The sequence below is a fragment of the Ptychodera flava genome, chromosome 17 (genome assembly GCF_041260155.1).
Source record: "Ptychodera flava strain L36383 chromosome 17, AS_Pfla_20210202, whole genome shotgun sequence".
Taxonomy (NCBI): domain Eukaryota; kingdom Metazoa; phylum Hemichordata; class Enteropneusta; family Ptychoderidae; genus Ptychodera; species Ptychodera flava.
The window spans coordinates 37,159,159-37,178,786 of record NC_091944.1 but is presented as its reverse complement, the minus strand read 5'-3'; the positions used below and the strand labels follow the sequence as shown (position 1 = coordinate 37,178,786).

The window sequence follows — 19,628 nt, the reverse complement described above, 5'->3', positions numbered from 1 at the left end:
GTACATGCTATCAACCATATATGCAAATAAAGGAACAACACCCTATACACCTTGTGCGTGTAATACGGGACTTCTGATTGGTTAAGTAGTAGCGTTTATATTTCGACATTTCAAATTAAGAATTGCAAAACAAGATATTTACGCTTTATTACCGATTGTACTCACACAGATATGAACTGAAAACATGTTTTTTAGTTTATAGCAAAAAGAGTCACATATAAATAATAATTGCGCGGTTATAATTCCCCAGCTTTAAACCAATCAAAACATCCGAATCGTCTGGTCATGACGTCACTTACATATCAAATGAGGTTTTTCTTCATTCTACGTGACGAGTGACTTTGGCAAAAGAGGAGCCTCGTCGCCATTCCGAGAAGAAGCCGATCGTATTCCTCAAGTTCACGAAATACGTCGACAGAATGGCTCTGAAGGTCTACTTGCTGATAATCTCGATAGTTTTCGTGTACTCAGGATGCCTCGCCAGCTATGTAGAGGTAAGTTTTTGTTTATTACTACGAAACGATCGTTTTTCACAACGCGTACGCACTGGGACTGATCAAAGACGGTATCTATAGACTTTAATATTGCTGCGTGCTCCATTGTGTGCGATTGTCAATAATAATAGGCGATCTGTCGACTTCGAAAGTTTGATAGATTTCTCTTTGACAGTCTGAACGTTATGACTGAAGTCGGTATTTGGTTTCCCTGCTTTCCCCCAGTGTCGATCTCGTCTTCTCAACGCGCCTCTTGAAGGTAGAGTCTGGATAAAAAGACGACGGGCGCTTTGATGTTAATGCCGTGCGCAGACTTCAGGAGAAATCGTACATGGTTTCACCTACTACACAAAACCTGAGATCGTTATTTTCTTAAAGCACATATATTGCTCTCAAGACTTTCTCATTTACCGTTTGAAAAGGCATTCTGAGGTGTGAAAATGGCCCCAGCTCAGTGCCTTGTCTCTTGTTCGGGAAGAGGGGCCACCATACAAAATGGCGGCCGCAATCAGACAAGGACGAGAACTCCATACATAATATGTATGTATGATTCAACCAATATCGATAATGTTCAGCGTTACCCTTTCCTAAATTATACAGCAAACTTATATTTATATTCATTTTGTGTATTTTACTGTGTTTTTTGTTTGGAAGTTAAATACCACAGCATATGCAAGGTGATCACATGCTTAATGAATCCGTGCGCGTGGTTCATTTTGAGGCCCACACAATCACATACAGTCTGTAGGTACCTAGCGCTGGCTAAGAAATATTAGCAGACCATTTACCTTTTAGGTGGTGTTTTACAGATTATTTGATAACATAAGCTTTTAGAGAAATTGATCGTGTTTTTATGAAAGATTCGAAATACTGAAATCATTTTTTGGCCGACAGACAGGTGCTTCAGTAGGATACAGGAAGTAGTATGCCCATCAACAACACTTCTATTGCAGCGTCCCACATACACAAATAAAACATCTCTATGACCCTTTACATTAACAAAAGAACCCACAACCCTTTTCCTGTTGTGTCTGCCATTGTGTCAATCGAAAGTTGTGCATTTCCAATATCAAGAGAGACAAGTATTCTAATGGATATTGATGATGAGGTTCACAGGGTGGTGAGACAGGCTGTCAACATTTGAGGAGCTGTCCTTTATGATGCATGCATCTTCAGTGTCTTTGTTCACATTTTAGAAAATTAAATGTACATGGCATTTCTGTGACTCAGAAAATAGTATAGAATAATGATAATAATAATGTCAGGCCTCTATCACACTGATATTTATTTAGAATGAACTTGACATTTGACTCTGGCAATATGGCATCAGTCAACTGCTACACTGTAATGCAAGTGCCTGATAAATTTTCCATAAAGTTATCTTTCATAAAGTTGTCAGACTTGAAGTCAAATCTTAATATTTCAATAATTGTAAACAAAACTAGATGGACACCTGTGGTAGAGATGTTAGAGTGAAATCAGTGTTATAATTTTGACATTGTATGTTTGAATGAAGTAAGCAAAGATTGAAAAGTGATCTAAATTACTTATGAGTTACAGTTTTTTGTAACCAAATTTAAATCAATAAGAATTTGACTATTATTAAAACGGTCAGCCATTGGGTGTAATGTGTTGAGGGCCTTTGCAGTTTCCAAATATGAAGAGAAAGTGCAAAACCTTAAAATACTGAATGATAAGTGGAAACCACAGTTCTGTGAAGTTTTCCAGGAAAAAAAATGACATGTATACAATGTATGAAGAGATGTACTGGAAAATGTCATCACGTCTGGTGGGTACTACCACAAGTACTCTGTAGAGGTACATGAGCTTGAAAACTATTGATTTTTAATTTTTTTAATAGCATCTCTTCAGGTCAGGGATCGGTATTTGTAAATTCATTGGATGATGACCAAGGAAATAAAAGAACTACAGGTGTACTAATGTGTTAGGAATAGATATCAGTAATTGCAAAGTCTAGACAAAATGATATTAAAATTCAGTAACAGTTTCCATGTCAGCCCGTGTTGTCTATAGTCTGATATATCTTGCCCAGTTAGTTGAAACTAATCAATTTCTCTTGAGTTATCCGCTGAGCTTCTTCAATGTCTTTAGCTTTCTTGATTGTATTGCTCGATAATATGGTGATATTGCCTTCTTCTCTTGCATCATTTGAATATTACTGTAGTGCATCATGTTCTTCACTGCTTATGTACAGCTTCACAACTTGGAAAGTGACAGTCCATTTTGTGACATTTCATTCAAAGAAAAACATTGCAGATGTCCAATTGAGCCTAGATGTTATTGTCAAGGGCATATGTAGTTTTGACTCGGTGTCAGAACTCTTGTTCAGTGTTGTGAACTTGACCTTCATACCTTTTGTTAATCGTGCAAAATATTATGTACAACTTTTGAGGTTGTAAAAGTTACATGGTTGTTTCCATGGCGTCTTGAGAACATTCTCTCCATCTAAAATTACTGTACAAGTAAACAGCAGTCATGAACACTATTTGTTGAGATTTGTAAATAATATGTGATAAGACTAAATATATTACATAAGCTCACATGACATGAGTGCAATTGTGGTTGTATATGCCCAATTAATCAGGATATGATAACATCAAGCACCCATGAACATTTTTTCCCTGAAATATGTGCTGGAATGACTAGTTATTATATTAATAGAGATATCTTGAAAAAAGCTGCTCATGTACTCCAAAGTAGTGGGACTTTTTAGTGTATTGAAAAGAATATGTGATAACAAAACAGGGGGATTGCTTGCCAACCTGATAGCTGATTGTGTGCAAAAATCATGCACCAGTGTTTTTCCATTTGTACGATAGTATCTTTGTGAATTTGACCTGTAAGCACATGTTCTTTGTTTCAACCTGATGACACATATGTATGTACCTCATGAGAATGGCATCTTTATAATAGTACTTTCTTCACATGTAAATCTCTAAATGTTATTTTAATCTGAATTTGAGGAAAGAAATGCCAATCAGACTGAATTTTCCTTGAATGCTTCAACTGTGCTCAGTTGCTAAGGCAAATGAAAGCATTAAAGTGAATACATTAGAAAGCTAATGTTAAATATTTAAAAGCTAAGCAGTTGTAATAGGGGGCTATAGTTATGTTAAACAAGTAGTGTAGTGTTGCCCTGCCAGTGTTTTTGTAAAGGTTTGGGAAACCTGGTTTCAACTCCATTGCTGCCATTCCAGGATACTGTATGATGGCATTAATGTACCATTTAGAATCCTTGTAACATGACAGGGGAACTATTGAGACACCGTGGGAATCCTTGTAACATGACAGGGGAACCATTGAGATACACATGTACCGTGGGGAATCCCCATAACATGACAGGGGAACCATTGAGATACCATGGGAAATCCTTGTAACATGACAAGGGAACATCGGTATTTTATGTTGTATATCACCCTTTCCAAAAAATGCTGCTGATTTGGCAAAGACACTGAAAACATTTTTCAACATTGTTCAGTTCAATTCATTGAAAATCAAAATACTGTAAAAAAAATCAAGATTCTAAGAAGATTAGTGTCGGTGTTACACATATTGCTGTGATAGATACAGTCTTTACTAGTTGTTATCAAGTTTGAGCCGATAATGACAAAAGAATCTTACTCCAAAAGTGAATAAGAGCATGTGTACATGATGATAATGAAGACAGAGAATTGAAAGTGGTAAAGGCCAGAGGAGACTTGAATCTCTCTGTTGTTTATATAAGCCACATTATGATGTGTTCATTTTAAATTTTCAGATGTCCTAGCTAGCTAACTAGCTGCAAACCTTATCAAACTCTACAAATGTTTTTTTCCTTCACAAGCTTCAATAGAGTTTGACAAAACATTCCTGATAATTTGCATAAGTTATTCAAATACTCTGCATTGCAACACATTTAAATACAATACAGAAGCTATACCCTGTACAGAAGCTGTTGTTGATTACAACAGAACCCATGGGAGACTGGTGTCCCATGGGAGATTGTTTACAATAGTCAAGCAATTCTGTAATGGAATATTTATGCTGAAAATTGAAGATTGAAAGTGTTGTTCTTTTGGCTTTGTGTATAATGAAAGAAGCAATATTAATTTTTGCCTACCAGTACATTACATTTAGAAAGAACAACGCATGAACCATGTAGAAATTTACATATTGTATGCTTTCTGTATACAAGTGCATGGGAGATAGGTACACATTGACATTGGAGTCTTGATCTCCAAAATGCTGAACTATGCTTGACTTGTGGTTGATAGATATATTTTGTGTAGTAATGAATTCCGGTAGCGGTAGTGAACATAAATAATATTGTAGCTGGTTGTTAGTGAGTCTAGAAAATCTTGACTGGCATTCAGTGTCTGTCATACTGTCATTCAATACATGTACATTCATACTCCCAGTATGAAGCTTGGGGATACTGTAACAAGGACAGTGTAAGTGCACTGAGCTACTTAAATAACATAAAACACTGAAGATTGACCCTATGGCATGAAATCTTTGAAGAGGTCTGTGTACTCTCTATCAACCTAGTATTCACCACAATGTTTTTCACAGACATTCAGCTGTAAGACGTTAGCAGACTTTAAAAGATGTTTTCTTATCTGATGGATTAATTGATTTAAATTCAATGCCATACGTGTATGCAAAAACTGCCATACAGAAAAGGAAATCCTGAATTTATAGATTGTTTTCAGTCATACTTGAGCTGAGGAAGATGCCATTATGATATTTCCTGTTATAGTTACTGTTGTGTATTTCTAAGTTTTACCATGGTTGCTTATTCCAGCAACAGTTATTTCACAAAAGGATAGGTATCTTTCATGGATCCCATTCAGTAAGTCCTTTTTTGTTTCAAGAACAATAAATTGACACTAGCACAGTGCCGTATTTATGTATTGGTTTCTACCCAAGCCATGTTCAAGGGGCCATTCTGTATCTGGTGATATTGATCCAGATAGGTCTAAATAGTGTCATTACAGTAATAAGTGAAAGAAATAACAGTGAAGGACAGCAGAAGGTATGCTCAGTTTTTTATAAACTCACACATCAAACTATCTTGTGGTGTTTTATTTGATGTCATTTGCCATTGTTTAATGGAAATCCAATATTCTGATTGAATATTTACTTTTGAAAATATCAGAATTATACAAACTTTAGGGGAGCGGTTTAACTTGAATTTTTCATGTTTTTGTTATAACATGATCACAACAGAAACATTCTTCAAAATTCGATTTTGTGAAGCAAGGGTTTTGTTCTGTAACTGTAATATTTACACACACAAGCTGTTTACAATTTTAGGAGATACAGAATGAATCTTTGAAGGTTTTTTCAATTTTAACGAGTTTTTAAAAATGTTCAGGACTTGCAATTTCTCTTCAGTGTGTGCTTGTACTTCACATGTAACGTCTTGTGTTCTCCACAACTACGAAAAAAAAGCAGAGTGGTGACATGACGAATGTACATTGCAATGCTACAATTAGCATATTCTTTTGTTGTGAAAATGTATTCTTTTGTATAGTTATTAACATGTGAATTGCTTTTAAAATATCAGGGGGTGGCAACATCACAAAACCCCTTAGCTGAAACCGAGTCTTTCTGTGTTGACAAAGATACAGACATTGGTATTCTATGTAAAGTGAAGCCCTGCAATTTCATGATAAAACATCGAAGTCTGAGTCTGCTGACCGCTTGCAATGTACTTCATGCCATATTTTGTAACCTTTATCCAGCCAAGTTCATATGCCACCACCAGGTCAAGTTTGTCAAAGCCAGTGATGAATAACATGTCTCAGGTGTTACATTTTAACAAAGACTTGAATATTAAAAGGCCCCAGGAAACAGAGATGCTATTGAGTACATTTGTGCATATATTAGATTTGATAAATTAGATGCCTGGCAGGTGTGAACAGTTCAGCTTGGCTGGCATATCACCTCATGTGTGCACATTCCAAGGCCATGCTAATAACATAATGCTATAGGAGCTAGGCTAGCAGACTGATTGTTGGAAAATTTTAAGTGTAATTACCAGAAATTCAGTGATAACTTCGATGATACAGTGACCTAGGACGTGATAGAAGTATTTGTTCATAGAGCATAGGCGATTTGAATTACAAATAAGAATGCTGATTTGGTATGCAAACTGAATGCTCAGCCATGTGTGCGCAATATGACATTGTAACAGCAATATTGCAGTATTTCTACAAATTAATCTTATTATAATCATGAACTCTTGCTGTTCATGCATACAAATGATTGATGTCTGTTTTTTTACATCAGATAGAAGCTATTTATTTCATCATTGTTTGAATTTCACACATGCATTTTCTATTGAGATGTTGATGCTTTATTTAGGGTGTGGTCAAATACGTTAAACTGATGCATCTCTAAAGACATTAATAAGTTTTGACAATTATTTACATCTTAAAAAAATAGATTGAACACCTTTGTACATCTGCTCTTTGTCAGGTGATATTGAAGAAAGCATTTGATCACCATTGTTGTATAGCATGATAATTCTTTATGCTTTCACAAGACAATTAATTTTTTTGTCAGTTACTTTATTTGTAGCTAGTTGTGTGTTTAGCACTCAAAGTAAAGGCATACATGATGTGAGAATGTGCAAATTTGAATAGTTATTTCCTTGTATATGTGTACATATCTTTCTATGTACCATTACATTCTGTAGAACCTCTATACCTAGATTTTACAGTGGCATTCTGTGATTATCTTTATCCAGGCTGTTGCTGGTATCTATGACTTGTCAAAGGGCCAACCAGAACCTAGAATAGCCATGTACTGTGGTGAAATCAACATGCATGTAGATCTCGACACCGGTAAATGGGTGCCAGATGAAGATGAGCAAGCTGACTGCATTGAAAAACCAATTGATATTCTGGAGTACTGTAAAAAGGTAAGTGATGTGAAAACTACAAACATCTTGAACGTGTCAAATTCACTTTGGAAAATTTTATGGAATTGCCATCTTTTGTGATTTTTTTGGTTTCATAACTAAGCATGTCAAGGTTCACACTTTTTATTAAATTCTGAAATGGACAATATTGATATTCACTTTTCCAAGTTATGTTGTTTACTCTAGACAAAAACTGGATGGTAAATTCTTTCAGGATGGAAAAACAGGTGGCATATAGTTACAAAAACCCATAGATCCATTTCATGGCAGAATTTACATACAGTATTCTTCCATGACCTAGATCACATCCAGAACTGTCAGATGTACTAGATACTATTTGTATAGCACCATGCAATAGATACAATCTATTATTAGATTTTACAATTGATTCTCATTCAATGGTGCAAAACATACTGAATGGCTGCATGTCAGGATTAGTTTGTTTGATTCACTGAACCATATACAGAATCATCGAACAGAAAAAACAACAAAGTAAAGAAAACAAATTACTCTCATGAAAATAACCTTTAACAAAAAGGATGATAATGAATAGGTGAGGACATGGAGTAAAGAAAGTGCTAGAAAATTTGATCAGTAACAATGTCTTCAGAGACAAATGTGTTGAAATAACGTAAAGCTGGATCACTGTTTAAAATCTAGTCATAAAATCTACTGTAGCCTTGAAAGCCAAGGACGTTCAAGCTCATTCATGTGAATCAGGTTTGTGCCCAATTATTGAATGAAATTATGTGGTCATTTTCGCTGTGTTTGATTTTTTTAAATCATTTATTGACATTTTTTCCTTTTCACAATTTCTTTAGAGGCATTAATGATAGCATTTTCAGATGAATTCTGCATACATGTGATGTCAAATATACACTGAAATCTGATCACAATAGTAAAAGTGTCTTTATGATAGACACATGAATTACTTTTGGAGTTGTAACAGTTGGCTGAAAAGTTTCCAGATTTTTTTTCAGTCAAAGTGCAAATATGTCAGAAACTGCGTAACTAGAATTATAGTTTACTCTACTTATCACATACTGTGTATACTTAAACAAAATTTCATACAATTTAACGGCCAAATCACGTATCTAAACTTACCACTGCTCAGGCCGTACATGATGCAATATACAGTGGTTGACAACTCATTAAATTATATTGCGATCATTGTTAATGTATTTTCATTTCAATATCATTTGACACCGTGAAAGTTCGAAGGCTCGGTGTAATGTTCTTGTTGTTCATCTGATGGGATGTGATGGTCATGGATGCTGGAAGGAGGGGGGAGGGTTCTGGGTTGTTCAGATGGAGTGGACTTGAGGGAGGGGCAGAGGGTTCCTGGATTGTACAAGAGGAGTGGATGCTGGACGGAAGGAGTTCCTTGATTATACAGATTGAGTAAATATTTACTTGCCATTTGTGACAGAGAAATGCTCATATAAGGACATAGAGACAATAGCATGTTTTTGTTTTGTGCTTCTGTAGTCTATAGTTTGATGAAGCAATGTTGCATAAAATAAACATTCTTTTATTCTTTGGACAGATATATCCTGACCTTGAAATCACAAATGTAGTTGATGCCAGTGAAGAAGAGAAAATTAATGATTGGTGTCGAGTTGGTAATGTTGGAAAGTGTAAGCATTCACATAAAGTTCAGCCTTACAGGTGTATTGGTAAGTTTTCACTACATTATTCTAATGTGCCTTCATCACCTTTTGCAAAATTCATGCATAGACTTTCACTGTGACTCAATTATAGCCATAAATCAAGTTTTAGGGTAATGTGCATTTTGCCTTTATCTATCCTCAATTATTGGCGAGATGATCCTTTGCCAATTTGCAAACAGATTGTGATGTCCTATGTTTCAATGTGTCAGTTGCACAGAGTGTATGATATTTTTCTTCAACCTTCCAAACAGCAGTAATATTACCTTAAAGGTATACTGTCACCTGTTCCAATTTTCCCCCAGTTACTATGAAAAGAGAAAATCTAACCAATCACAGATTTTAAGTGGGTGGCCGCTTTTTAAAAACCGCGCCCTCGCATTGGCATTTTGAATACAAGGAATGCCCCTTTGACCATATATGGGCGTATTTACATTACAGGTGACTGTATACCTTTAACTACTTTCCCATGTACATAGTTCATGGACATGACACAATGAGATTCATACACTCATCAGTTTGTTCATCAAGGTCAAAAAAGGTGCCAGACACTGGTTTGTATGATGATGTCACGGTGTCTATAACAGTCATTCCGACATTTATATCATGGATTTACTTTGATTACAGTTGGTGAATTTGAAAGTGATGCTTTGATGGTACCCAACGACTGCAAGTTTTCTCACATCCATGATTCATTGGTCTGTTTAACTCATGACAAGTGGGTAAGCCAAGCTAGGGAGTCTTGCATAAGTCGTGGTATGGGTCTTTATAAGACTGGCATGTTATTACCTTGCAAGATAGACGAATTTAGCGGTGTAGAGTTTGTGTGCTGCCCAGAAAAACCAAAGGAAGACATACATAATGGTAAGTTTGTCTGTACATGATACAATACAATGCACAGCATTTGTCATGTGATAATGGTGTGTTATATCACCAACTGACTGTTGCCTGCATAACAGTATTAACAGCAGTACACAATGACTGTTATGTCAATATGGACTGAATCAAGGGTTTTGTGATAACATTCACAGCAACTTTGCCATACAAATATTTATGTCTGTCTGATTCTGATCTTTATTGGAAGTCAGTGCTATCAAGTGTTGCTAGATCTGGTAGCCTATGAAGGGGAAATGCCGTATGTAATTCGAGAAAGGTGATACTTGTGATTTCACTCTGGTCTATGATTTAACCCTTTTCCTGCCAGACAGTATTAAGACTATTACTTCCCCATCAGCCAAGTCAGTAAAAAGCGGTATTGAGCCCAAACATGACGTATTTTCACCCGCTTGGCTTGGTCTGTTATAGCATCTTTAGTCCAAAAAAATCAAGTTTACAGTATTTATGTTTTCAACAGCTTTCAAATGTACAGTATTATGTTAAAATACACCATATGGAATATGTTGTGTTTCATTAATTTTAACCATCTTGACCTGGTGGTGAAATATGGACTTGGCAGGAAAAGGGTTAAATAAGGACAAATGTTGATGATTGATTTTGTGAGTTCTTTCCGTAACTATCAACATTTGGCTGTTGATGAGAAGTTGAACTTACAAATCATCTGTGATATGATTATGAATTAGTTCACAATTGATTGAGATGCAACTTTGGCTCTTAACAGAACCAATTGTAGAAGCAGAGCCCATTGATATTGAAGAAGTAGATGTTGAAGAAGATGAAGATGATCCGTATTTCAAACTGGAAGATGAAGATCCCAAAGAAGAACACATGGAATTTGAAGAAGCCCGTGAACGATTGGAACAACATCACCGAGAAAGGATGGCTAAAGTGATGAAACTCTGGGAGGAAGCTGAAGACAACTACGAAAAAATGAAAAAATCTGATCCTGTTGCAGCTGAGAGAGAAAGGAAAGAAATGATGGAGGTAATAGTCTGCAATAGCAATAGTCTGCACGGCAATAGTCTGCAATGCAATAGTCTGCACGGCAATAGTCTGCAAGGCAATAGTCTGCAGGCAATAGTTTCTTGGCAAGGCAATAATCTACTGGCAAGGCAATACGGTAGTCTACTAGCAAGGCAATAGTTTGCTGATCAAAGAATACATTTTATGATTATTTTGCTTTGAAGTTTGACCTGACCTGCAATTTGAAATGATAAGTTTGATTTGCATATCAAATATTGTAATTTTGTTGTGATTGTGTGTGACTGAGTGGATATTTTCCCCAAAGAAACTACAAGAAGTTGGTATGTGTAGTTATATCATACCAGTATATTGATGGCGCAAAACCAGCGATCTGATTGGTTGAGATGTGAAAAGAACCGTGGTATATTGGCGATATACCACGGCTGGCATACGCGCGAGCTCTCAGCTTGAGCAAAATCTGTTTTTGACGTTCCACGCCAGAATTTCAATATACTGTTATGATATAATAGCAATAAATCACACCCAGCAACGGTATACCACAAGATTTTGACCAGTTCACGACATATATGCACTCGCTATCGCTCGTGCATATATGTCGTGAACTGGTCAAAATCTCGTGGTATACCGTTGCTGGGTGTGATTTATTGCTTAAATATCTTACAGAAATGTGAAAGAGTTCGTCTTGATTCACAGATTGAGAGACGAGTTGTCAACTGAACTGACTATTTATTTGTCTTACAGAGATTCCAAGCCACTGTGATGTCCCTGGAACAAGAGTCCGAAGCTGTAAAGCAGCAATTGCGTGACACTCATCTCAATCGAATTGAAAAACAAATCAATAAGAAGAAACAGAATGCCCTTGATGCTTACACAAAAGCCCTTCAAGATGTCAGTCCAAAGGTAAATGTTTCATTACAAGTGAATTTGTAAATCTTTTAGGAGCCAATGTGTCCTAATTAGGAATCTCATACTGTGTTTCTACTTTCCTATTTCCCATTCCATGTATGTACAATGGACAGAGAGTAATTTTGTCATCACTTTGGTCTGCAGAATATGTAAGAGTATACTAAAAAATTATGAAATCAAATTTAATGTTTTCATTCTTATTTTTCATGAACTAGACTGGACACAAATTTCTGTAAGTATGCCGATACTAAACTAGTCTTATTGATTTTGTTTGTTTGACTAGCCAAAAGATGTTCTCCAAGGTCTGCAGAAATTCATCCATGCAGAACACAAAGATAGGGTACACAGTCTTCATCACTTTGAACATCTGAGACAGACAAACCCCAAGAAAGCTGATGACATCAAACCTGCACTCTTGGAACATCTTCATGAAATTGATGACCGTGTCAATCAGAGCATTGAGATGCTGAAGAGACAACTACCAAACATGTACTCTGTCCTCAGTGATAAAATTAGTAAGTCCCTATCCACTATACACCGCAAACTGCATCTTTACTTGCCTTTGACATTTACTTTGTGGGTTCCTAGGTGTCTACTCAATTATAATTTGTCAAACTATGACACACAGGTAGTACTGATAGGTCGGTTTCCCTCATGTTGTAACCCATGCAAATCTCTATGGTACATCTCAGGATTGGTTTAAATGATCAACAGTCATTGACAAGTAGACTTCATGTAAAAGATGAAGACACACATTTTATTCAAATTGGGAGTACAATTGTGTTGATGACAATTTTCAGCTATCTTCACAAAATTATCTTTATAGTTTCTCTGCTCGGTTTGATATTTCCTCTCGTAAAAAAGGTGTTGTAATTCCTTTCTTAACAGATGACATGATTAGGAAAGATGACAAGTTTGTTGAGAATTCATTACTTCTGAAGCCAGTACCAGTGATGGCTGTTGATGACACAAAACCAGAAACAGAAGAGACACAGAACGAAGAGCTTCAGGTTGAAAAAATTGAGCAACCAGCGCAATTTGATTGGTCAGATGACGAAAATGATGAGATGGACCCAGATGTCAAAGATATGCTTAAGTCAAGTAAGTTTATCCATTCCCCACCAATCCTGTTTCAGTGTGTGGAGTGGAGAATGATCAGTTTTGACATTTTTACACAAGGCCGACAATGATATATTGAAATACAAAATGACACAATTGGAAATTCTGTGGAATTGTGCTTGAAATGTAGGAGATATGATGAATAAATGTGATAGATAGATATTAATGGATTACTATGACAGATTGTAGGCTATGTATAATAGACTGATACAGGTAAAAGTATTAGCAGCCTTGACAAATACACTTGGGAAATACAGGGCTTTTTCGTCTCTCATGATGTGCTGTTTGACTTCTAGAGCTGAAGATCTGTTTGACCTTTAGAGCTGAGAAACTCACGAAATAGCAGGCTACCCAAATAGCGCCCTCAGTGTACAGGACATGCTGCACTAAAATAAGTTGATAGAAACACCAAACATCTATAATAGCATGGCACTAGTGTCTCTTACATCTACCAATATTTACCAGTTTTGGCAGACATAACCATCATCGTTGATAGCTCATTTTACTGTTCAGGAGGTTGTTATATAAATCAATAGAAATCTTGCAACATTTGACTGTTGTTTCACTTAATACTGGTATGATTGTTACAGCTGTTATGCCTGAAGAGACAACCTACGATGATGAGACTATGGAAGATGAATCCATTCTTCCTGTTGAACAGAAGAAAGCCATGGAACCACAGTATGCTGCCAATAAGAACAGCAACTTCAAAGTCAAAGAATCTTTCAACAAAGCAGTAAGTTCTACCTCACTATAAAGTCTCATCCAAATGACATATTTGACTCTAGTTTCCATCACACTATTGTTCAATGTTTTTGCACTTTTCTGTTCAAGAAATGTTTTCATAAAACTTTAATTATCACCCAAGGTATCTAGAAAAAGTTCAGGCATTTCTTTTTAATTCTTTTTTGGTGTATGTCATGATGGAAATTGCAGAATGCAAATGTACAGGGCTTGGTCAGCGCCACCAGTGTTCATTTTGGACATGTAACTGTAGTTTTCAAAAACCCCACATCATTCACCACCAAAATTCAATGATTAATTGCTTTTCATTGCAGCACCTCTTATAAGTACAACATCAGATAACTTCAATGTAATAACCCTTTTAAAAACAACTCTGTATAATTTGCAAATATTGGCTGGCTCTTCATAAAAATTAACGTCCTAATAGTTACTGTTGCCTCGAGCTGTCTTGTACATTATATTACTGGTTGTTGGAATATAACTGTTCCATAACTTGCAAGCCATCTGCTTCTGTATCCCATGGTAAACAAAACATGAATTGTGAATTCATGTAATTCAGGGACAAATTAAAGTTGTAATTTTGAAATGTTGTTTCATTATTATTACAGCCATCTGTCATGAAGAAGAAGTTAACAGACACTCACAAGTCAGCATTGGCATTGGGTTTTGGTGGTGGAGCTGTTGCTGTAGCAACCGTTGTGATTGTTGCCTTGGTAATTGTGCGTAAGAAGTCTCAACGTGTCCCTGTGAACCATGGCTTTGTTGAGGTTGATCCAAAAATGACAATGGAACAGAGACACATCAACATGATGCAACAAAATGGCTATGAGAACCCAACATATAAATATTTTGAAATGCAGTAAAGCCAGGTATACCACTTTTCTTAAAATGAACTTTGTCACGTACAATCTGTCCCCATGTTGATCACATGAAATTGTGCTTATAAGTATTCATTACAAACTTCACAGAGAATAGTCAGAGCCAGTTTGACCTGTGCCAACTGCCAAAGTTCATTTGAAGATGCAGAGGTGTTTAGCCTCTGTGAGGAGTATGATGAACACGTAGTGTGGCTATCTTTGATGGGAAATTGCTTGTCGTAATAGAATAATGCAAGCAAATTGAACATATCTATAAACAGTGGTATGGTTGCTGTCTTGTAGAATGGGTAGCATTGTATTGAAATTCTCATCTTTTGTCATACTAATGGATATTTTGTATTTGATGTCAATTCATGGTTCTCATACTCCTCACAGATAGCCGTGACTTTTCTGTCTTTCTTTTCCTTACTTTTCCAAGTCAGTGTACACAAAAACATCTTTGTCAGTAACTTTATGGTACTTAGCACACCATTGTACAGTAAGAATGCCAGGACATGTCAATGTCATTATGAACCCAGAAAGATATGAAATGGATAGCATAGCATTGTAAAGTCTCAGAATGAATACAGTCTTTGAAAACCCTTCAAGTTTTTTGTGCCCACATACTGTGAGATGTTCATTATGACATTATACATTGAGGAGATTGTTGTGTACTGATTGAATTATCAAAGTTTAGTGTTAATTGTGTCCTTAAATGTAAGACTAAAATAAGAATCATGCACAAATTGTAAACATCCTAGAATTTCAAAGTGTTTCTAAGTAGCTATTAGGCATTCTGACGGGGAAATAGATATAAAATTCAATATTCAAACCCCAAACGTATTGAAGATTATTGTGTAATTTTTGCAAGATTTTATCATGAAATTGTAGTGTTTTAACATCATCTTCAGTATTTAAGAGTGCTATCAAACTGATTTAGCTTCTATGTCCCTCACAAAACCTGTTACACTGTTTGTTGTCAATGGAGGTAAAAGGTACACTGTATATTACTATTTTGCCGTCAAGTGAATGAAACACAACAGATGACTGTAGCATATTTTGTCATAGTCCAACTCTTTATTTTCTAGGAATTAACTCATACAATTTTTGCAGGGGTTTTGTCACAGACAGTATGTTTAGATCTTTGAAAGGGAATGTTTAGATCTTTGAAAGGGAATTTCACTTTTGTTCCACTTTTCATTTTGTGACTTTACAGGACAATGTCAATATCTTTTTTCGTAGCAGGTTTTGTAAGGGTTCTGTTTTAAGATACAATTTTAACCATGGTGATATTTACTTTATTATCATTTATCCTGTCTCTACATACATTTGTGATATCAGTTTTTATGCTAGGTGTGAAATCCACTCAGACCAGAAATTACATAATACTGCCAAGTAAACATGGATCAATATGACAGATAGACCCATGGCAGTACACTCATAAATTCATCAGTTTTCTCGATTTCCTTTCCCATCATGCAGTGGGGTATAACAGTAAACATTGTCCCTGGCAGTCTATTTTTACCTTCCAAGATACTTTTAATTTATATTGATTTTGTAATCATATCTAAATTTTATATATAGTTGGCTATTTCAAGATGATTATAGCCGAAAGAGGCACCACAGCGAGACTTTGAAGACAATGTTGTTTTACAATTGTCATTGTTTATTGTAGCTTATATAATTGTCGGGATTAGAGTGGTTATCTTACTAAATATATAGATAGAAGATTTCTGATATTTAATAGAATATACATGTCTTGTAACTCTATGTGGTTGGCTTACTTCAAATGGTTGAGAAAGAGGAGTTAAGTTACTGTAATGTCATTTGAAGCGCATATTTATAGCACAGATGGAACAAAAAGATTACACAGATCAGAATGAAGTGCTTTTTGCAATAACTGTCGGCAATATCGTATTGTTCAAAAAAAGATTAGTTGTGCTGTCATGATCAAGTATTGTGATGATGAGAAAAACTAGTATGGTGGAAACTAGTATGGTGGATCCCATGCTTTCATTCCATGAAAACATTGGAATCCATACAAACATGATAAGAGTACTTGCTTGCAGTGAAGTCAAATCCAACATTCTCTACTGTTTGAATAGCAAATATAGAGCTTGTACTGCAAAGGTATATGTATAGGTATCATGGTGCGGTGTATATGCAAATTATGCTTGTCATAAATACGAAACTGCTCTAGGTAAATGACAAATCTTTTAGCAGTGAAACTGAATTGTATATGTGAACCATTTCATTGATCTGTGCTGCCATGTGTAATATCTTGTCACTTTTATTATTAAATTTACTCCACAAAAAAACTGATTGTGCCTAGTGTATGTATATTCAGGGACAACATTTTGTACATTGTAACCTTTACTCTCCACTTGACACTCGTCATATGTAAATCAGTCTTTTGCAAGTTCGTTTTTGTGATAAATATCTCTCATGCAACATAATCACACGTTGATCTGGGGCTTGGTCTGGCTGAAATGTTACAAGGTTAGGTCTGGCTGAACTATTACAAGGAGCTCATGCCAATTCGTAAAGACAAGAAGGCTAGTGGTGTACAAAGGTTAAGCATAGACTCTTGCCCGAGGGTTTATGGGTCAAGTGAGAAACGTGTGGACAAATTGTTCCTTTAAACTGATACTAGATTGAATATTGAGCATTTAACACAGTAAATAGTACAATCCACACATAATGACCAGCCTACAGCTTCATTAAAATGGACTATTTTGGGTAACTCATTGGCTTCCTGGAAACAGACATGCCATTGCTCAAAATAAGGCCAGTCATATCCTGTTTAATGAACACTGTTCAACGTTTGCACTGAAACTTTGATAAATTACTCGGCTATCACCAGTCTCAGTCGTAGATGACATGGCCTCCTTTACATGTAGCAGAATGTTTGCATTCGTAGAAAGCACTTCAAACTCACTCAGTAAAATTTTCAAACTTTTAACTGCTTAACATTTCCAACAATGTTATCCTTCAACTGGCAGTTTGCATGTATCAGTGCAAGAATGATGCATACCATGTGATTGTAAATTGACCAAACATGATAGAATTGATTAGGTTTTGTTACAATAAATGCAATGGTTTGCTTATGTTCTATATGCTACCAATTCACAGTTGTGTGTCAGCTTGACATATTTATACTCGACATGTGCTGACTGGTTGCTTGGTAAACTCTTGACTCAGAACAGTTGTCAGGAAGTGAGAGTTGTTGCTGCACATCAGCTGTAGATCATAGATGGGGGAAACAGCACCTGGTAGTTGTTGCATCAGGGCACGGTCCCTCTTCGGCTGCAAGCCCCCAAGTGCAATCTGGGTAACCGAGACCATGGAGGGTGGGACTAAACAGCGCCCTCAGTAGATCAACAAGCCCTTCAGGTCACAAGTGCTCGCGAAGGAGTGATGGCCTATAAGCGTAGGTAAATGTGAAGAAAGACGGGTTTAACACGCTTTGTGTACTTAATCGAGCACCACTTGCAATGGTCTCAACATCGGGGAGGGGCGTCACAGGAACTCTCATGTGGTGATATTTCGTACACCTGTGCCAGTTCCATAATTGATCCTATAGATTCCGTTACATATTGATCAATTGACAACTAAATATCAATTAAATAAGTACATGATACCAATGGGAATTGGCCGATACCAGTGGGTATTGGCTGATGCCAATTGGTATTTGCTGATACCAATGGATGTTTGCCAATACCAATGGGAATCGGCTGATACCAATGGGTATTGGCCGATACCGATGCGTAATTAGCCGATACCAATGGTAATTGGCCGATAGCAATGTAATTGGCCAGAACAAAATGGGAATCGGCTGATACTGACGGGAATTGGTGATACCAATAGGAAGTGGCTGATACCAATGAGTATTGGCTGATACCAATCGGTTTTGGCTAATACCAACGGGTATTGGCCGATACCAATGTGATACCAACGGGTATTGGCCGATACCTATTGGTATTGGCTGATACAGATGGGGTATTGACCGATACAAATGGGAATTGGCCGATGCCAATGTGATGCCAACGGGTATTGGCTTATACCAATGGGTATTGGCTGATACAGATGGGGTATTGCCGATACAAATAGGAATTGGCCGATACCAATGTGATGCCAACGGGTATTGGTTTATACCAATGGTTAATCCTCTATCTGAAGTGAAATGTACAGTCGCCATAATTCTTTAAACAAGGGGTTTTACTAGCCTTGGAGATTGATGGCGTGCCTCTGATTGTAATTTTTACAGGACTATTTGCTTATTTGTACATATGTGCCATCAAAGTCTTAATTGGATTTATGATGAAAGACCAGGTACAGACATGCGTGAACTGTGTTCGTTCAAACCATAGACAGTGTTCAAACATGGCACAAGGGCAGTCAGTGTACTTTGCCATCTGTCCAACACTGTTATGTATCACGAGCAATTATTTATGTTCGATTGAAGTACATTTGTATGGGAAGCATTTTTCATGTTATGGGGACAAAAATTAAAATTGAGAGTAAGACCAAAAATATGGTATTGACCGATACAAATGGGAATCCCAAACTTTCTAGTATTGTGAATTTCCTACTGCTTATTGGTAAAAGGTACATTTATATTTGTCGTTGTAAAAAGACCTTGCCTAACTTTACAGCATACAAAAGATTTGTGAACTCTATACAAAAACTGAGTATCACATTGCTTTGAGAAAAGATAAAATTGTTGCCCATAATAAAAAGTGGAGAATTTACAGTACTAATATCCACCAAGACCCTAGCACAACAGACATACACAATAATGATGTATGATCACTACTTTATTGATTTCTGTAATGTCTTCTTTTTTTTTCTCAGATTTAATGAGACATGTATTTGAAACTTTTTGATAACTCCAATAAAAACGTTAAAAAAAAGTACATTTGTAAAAATGTGCACCAGGACTCTGTACCACGATAAACATATCATTTTGTTTTGTTGTAAGATCCGATATGGCGAGCATGTATTGCTAAGACCGTATCCATAGTTTCTTGCA

The 19,628-nt window shown here is 36.3% G+C and overlaps 1 protein-coding gene across 1 annotated transcript; it reads left to right on the top strand.

Annotated features, from left to right (window-relative positions):
- Positions 1–282: 282 nt before the first annotated feature.
- On the top strand, positions 283–17,712 carry LOC139116232 (amyloid beta precursor like protein 2-like). The gene is made up of 10 exons (XM_070678815.1): positions 283–494; positions 7,249–7,422; positions 8,969–9,098; positions 9,717–9,953; positions 10,708–10,970; positions 11,712–11,870; positions 12,160–12,391; positions 12,765–12,977; positions 13,586–13,731; positions 14,348–17,712. The coding sequence occupies exons 1-10, from the start codon at positions 420–422 to the stop codon at positions 14,600–14,602; spliced, it is 1,884 nt and encodes a 627-aa protein (XP_070534916.1). The 5' UTR covers positions 283–419; the 3' UTR covers positions 14,603–17,712.
- Positions 17,713–19,628: the final 1,916 nt, after the last annotated feature.